Source organism: Protobothrops mucrosquamatus, unplaced genomic scaffold (genome assembly GCF_001527695.2).
Source record: "Protobothrops mucrosquamatus isolate PMUCROS unplaced genomic scaffold, P.Mucros_1.0 scaffold2611, whole genome shotgun sequence".
Taxonomy (NCBI): domain Eukaryota; kingdom Metazoa; phylum Chordata; class Lepidosauria; order Squamata; family Viperidae; genus Protobothrops; species Protobothrops mucrosquamatus.
Genome location: NW_015388665.1, coordinates 50,928 through 56,182, shown reverse-complemented (window position 1 = coordinate 56,182; position 5,255 = coordinate 50,928). Strand labels below are relative to the sequence as shown.

Below are 5,255 nucleotides of genomic sequence, written 5' to 3'. Positions count from 1 at the left end.
CAAGACATGGTTGTTCCAGCTTGCGGGACTGGCCTAAGGGATTTTAAAGGGGTTTTAATTACTTTTAATCAGATGAGTTTAAATATTTCTTTTTAATCAATTTTAATAGGTGTACTATATGTTTGTATTTTATCCAATTGTTAGCCGCCCTGAGTCCGCAAGGAGAAGGGCGGGATATAAATGTAATTAAATAAATAAAATAAATAAATAAATAAATAAAGGTTGCAGAAGGGGATCACATGACCCTGGAACACTGTGACCGTTATAAATATGAATCAGTTGCCAAGCATCCAAATATACATCACATGACACTGGGCATGCTGCAATGGTCATTAAGTGTGAAAAATGGTGATAAGTCATTTCAGTGCAATTGCAACTTTGAACAGGTTTTTTTTTTTGGTCATCAAGTTTTTGACACCTTGCTAGGTGGTACTCGAATATTGCCATATCCTCAAAGTGGTACAATTGGTAAAAAGGTTGAAAAGCCCTGCAGTAGAAGATCAAGAATAGGTGAAAAGTATATACAGAAGGACTCTATAGCAGTTTGACTTACCATGATGATGACAACGATGACAGCCCAATTAATAAAGAACAAAACATCTCGAAAGAAGAAATAGAATTGGCCATGGAGAAATTGCCGAACTGGAAAGCCCCAGGTATTGATGGAATACCTGCAGTATTACTAAGACAAGTGCCAGTTAACATCATCAGTGCCCTGTGTCAAGAGATATGAACTACATGTCAATGGCCTCAGGACTGAAAAAGAACTGTTTTTATCCCATTAGTAAAGAAAGGCGATGCCAGTGACTGCTCCAACTATTGCACGATTGCATTCATTTCTCATGCAAGCAAGATTCTGTTAAAAATCATTAAACAGAGGCTACAGAAAGTTATTGATCAAGAGTTACCTGATGTACAAGCTGGCTTTAGAAAGTGACGCAGCACTCAAGATCACATTTCCTATATTAGATGTATTATGGAAAAGGCACGTGCATATCAAAAGGATCTATATATGTGTTTTATGGATTACAGAAAAGCTTTTGACTGTGTAGAACACAATAAGCTATGGGAAGCTTTGCATGATGTTGGTATCCCAACCCACCTGATCAGACTTAGCAGATCACTGTACACTGATCAGGAGGTAACAGTGAGAACACTTTATGGTGACACAGATTGGTTCAGGATGAGTAAAGGAGTTAGACAGGGATGTATTTTATCACCATTTTTGTTCAATCTGTATGCTGAAATGATCATGCAGAAATTAGATCTGGAACTGCCTGATGTTGGACTGAAGATTGGAGGAAGAACCATAAATAATTTGAGGTACACAGATAATACAACACTATTGGCTGAAAATAAGGAAGACCTGGAACAAATGATCTGGAAAATCAAGGACAAAAGTGAAAAAGTTGGATTGAGTCTTAACATCAGGAAAACAAAGATAATGACAAAAGCTGCAGATGGACATGAGCTGTTTAAAATCAACAAGGAGGAAATTGAATTAGTTCAAGAATTTATCTTCCTTGGATCAAAAATTGTTCACGATGGCAGTTCTACTCCTGAAATCAAACATAGGATAACCTTAGGCCACACTGCAATGATTAACATTAATAAGATCTAGAAAAGCAGAGCTATTGATATAAATACAAAAAGCAGGCTAGTTAGAGCAATAGTCTTCCCAATAATGATGTATGGGTATGAGAGTTGGACACTAAATAGCTGATCAAAGAAGAATTGACGCCTTTGAACAGTGGTGCTTGCATAAATTATTGCTCCTGTCCATTAAGCATGCCATGATGGGAGAGGGGCTGTTCAGCATGCTGTGATAGGGGAGGGGATTTTGTATTTTAACTTTTTGAATAAAATAAAATAGTTTTAAAAAAGGAAAGACAAATTCCTAGAAGTAGTCTATTTTTTAAAATGCTTTCTTCCCCTGGCTCTCACATTTGGGCTGTGTTGTGTCAAGCACCAGGGAAATCAGGAGATCCAGGCAGTTCAAATGGGTATAAAGATTTATTGCAAGCTTAATCTCTCTACAAGAATCTGAACTACTAAGGGCCCAAGCAAATTGGCTGTAGATAAGAGTCACAGGAATTCAAGGTGGGCTGGACTTAGATCTCTTGTGGGCCTGAAGGGACTCATGACTGATGATGCATTTGGCCCCTCCCTCGGGCTCAGCCTGGTCATGTCCTATATGTTGCATCTACTGACCTAAACTGCAGTCCTTCTCTACTTCCTTTCCACAGCCTCTCACAAGCTTTTACTTTTAGCCCAGCAGCTTCTCATGAATATTTTAGTATTTTTTAATCCTTTCCTCAAAGTTGATGGAATTGCCTTTGCCCCAACTTCAGCAAGCAGTATATTGAGCTGCTTTGGATCACATAATATAGAAGCAATGTTTTGCACTTACTTCAGTTCAATCTTTCTTTCTAGGCTAAGGATCTACCAACCTTTAAAGACAACGACTTTCTAAATGAAGGCCAAAAGCTCCATGTTGGAGTCGAATATAAAAAAAAAATCCTGGAGAAATTGAAGCAAGATGTTGAGGTAGGGTAGCTAAGCAGTTGGTTTTGGGGAATGGGGGTATGACTTAAGAGGTGGAATCACCAGAGAGTCCCCACTGTTACACTAATTTTCAAGCTCTTTAAAAGGCTAGATAAGGTAGAGGTGTCTGGTAGATTCTGTCTCACAATCTAAGTGAATTTAAATGAATTTGAAAAGAACTGTTAGAAAAAGGAAACAGAGAAGAGTTTTATTTGCCTGCTACTGTCTCTTGCATTCAGCTTCACTTTGGGGATTACTTCCTTCATCCTGCTCAAGAGTAGCTCAGTTTTCCATAACTCGGGATCAACAGAAATGAGTGTTACTCCTACAAGTCTCAGAAGGAGTCTGATAACACCTTCTCGGACTAACAAGCTTTATTAGGTTTTTTAATTAATTTAAATTTAAACAGAATACAGACCACAAAGCACAACAGATTTCAAAGTGACCATTTTGGAAAACAGAGACTTTAACGGGACCATTGAAGTGAGACATTGCTGAACTCATACACATCAAAAAGTTTCAGGCGACCTCAAAGTGTTTCCACAAATACAGTGGCTTTTTTAGCATATTACAATTGTTAATTAATTAGGTACTTGCAATCTGTCTCACATGTAACCTGCACTTGCATAACTAATTAGTTTCTCCCACCCACTCACCCACCCCGCCTCATCCCATTTTAAATTCTATATCGGTCTAGCCACTCTGTGCATCTGATGAAGTAAGCAGCAAACTCACAAAAGTTTATTAAAAGTCTTTTAATAAAGTTTGTTAGTTAGAAAGGGTGCTACCAGACTCCTAATTTTTTTTGCCACCATAGACTAAAACATTCTTCTCCTATAATCCTGTAACCATAAGATTTCCAAACACTCATGTAGAAAAGCTTTGAGATTTAAGTGACTTGGAGTCCCAATACTTAGAGCTGGTGCCAAGTTAATGAAAGATGGTTTAACTCAAATCCTGGAGGTGATATAGAGACCTTAAAAATGAGAAGGAATGTCTTTCTGTTGACTTCCAGTTCCTTGCACAGCTGAAGATCATGGATTACAGTTTGCTAGTAGGGATTCACGATGTTGATCGGGCTGAGCAAGAGGAGATGGAAGTTGAGGACCGGGCAGAAGATGAAGAATGTGAGAATGATGGCATAGGAGGGAATCCAATTTGTTCCTATGGGACTCCACCTGAGAGTCCCGGTAACCTTCTCAACTTCCCACGTTTTTTCGGGCCTGGGGAGTTTGATACATCAGTCGATGTCTATGCTATGAAAAGCCATGAAGGTAAGTGCTGGGATTTGGATGATGGGAGTGGGAGTGGAACACAAAATGTAAAGTTGTCTGGTGAAAGCCAGAGTGATATCCTCTGACTGCAAGCATTTACTGATATGTGGTAGTTATTTGAATCAACGTTGCTCACTCCACTTTCTTGGAAATGTTAAGACTGTTTGACTCCCTAAACTACAGCAACCTAGCCAATAAAACTGCCTTAATTACAGACATGACTTCCAGTCTAATCTTCCCCTGTAGTATGCAGCCACCGTAAAGGGTAGGAGTGTCTATTTGAGAGCCAGGTCAAAGTTTAGACAGAGCTCATTTATATCCTGAAACAATTTAAGGCAGGATTAAGAATAATTTGCAACACAGGAGGGTTCTGTGATAGAGAAGATGTCTTGGATGCTTTCCATAATACACAACTTGTAGGAGAAGAGCATGCACAGCTGGGAAGTCCCAAAGGTGATTTTTCCACGTGGCAACTGAACTTTCTTGTTTTTCTTGAAGACGTTTCGCTTCTCATGCAAGAAGCTTCTTCAGCTCTGACTGGATGGTGGGGAATGGCAGGATTTATACTCCTTGCAGACAGCTGATCATTTGCATTCTTTTAGCGAGTCGTTGAAGCCCCTGGAGGCTTATCTGTGTTGTCAGGGTCACCTGAGTAATGCAAATGGGTGTGGAGCCTTCTTGGAACTGTTGAAAGGACTGTGTTGTAGACTGGAGATAGATGATGTTGTATCCCTCCCCCTCTGTTGAGAGAGGGCTGTTCAATTTTGACATAGATGGCCTCTTTGACCCCCTCTTTCAAACCAGTGGTCCTCTCTGTCCAGAATGTGGACTTTGCTGTCTTCGAAAGAGTGACCTTTGTCTTTTAAATGCAGATGGACTGCTGAATCTTGTCCTGATGGATTTTTTCTTCTGTGTTGTGCCATGCATTTATGAACAAAACAACCACTTCATAAATGCATGGCACAACATAGGAGAACAAACCCATCAGGACAAGATTCAGCAGTCTTCAACGACTCACTAAAAGAATGCAAATGACCAGCTGTCTGCAAGGACTATAAATCCTGCCATTCCCCACCATCCAGTCAGAGCTGAAGAAGCTTCTTGGGAGAGAAGCAAAACATCTTCAAGAAAAACAAGAAAGTTCAGTTGCCATGTGGAAAAAGCACCTTTGGGACAACAATGACCTTGATGACTGAGAATCACCATAGACAGAGCTGGGGAGGTGGAGTTAAATGCATCATCATTGCATTGCCACAAGAGATCCAAGTCCAGCCCCCCTGTGTATTCCGTTGACCCTTATCTAGTGCCAATGTAGTGCTGACTGTTAGTTGACTAGATTCTTGTGTATAGGCTTGAATAAATCTTCTATACTACAATTTTAGGAATGGTTCTGATTCTTTTATTTATATATATATATATATATATATATATATATAT

The 5,255-nt window shown here is 39.5% G+C and overlaps 1 protein-coding gene across 1 annotated transcript in view; it reads left to right on the top strand.

The window, feature by feature from the left end:
- Positions 1-5,255, top strand: part of LOC107296042 (phosphatidylinositol 5-phosphate 4-kinase type-2 beta) — a 24,308-nt gene that overhangs the window by 4,006 nt on the left and 15,047 nt on the right. Inside the window, exons 4-5 of the mRNA XM_015825382.1 lie at positions 2,434-2,547; positions 3,560-3,818. Of these exons, the coding sequence (XP_015680868.1) occupies positions 2,434-2,547; positions 3,560-3,818 (373 nt within the window). The remainder of the gene's footprint in view (positions 1-2,433; positions 2,548-3,559; positions 3,819-5,255) is intronic.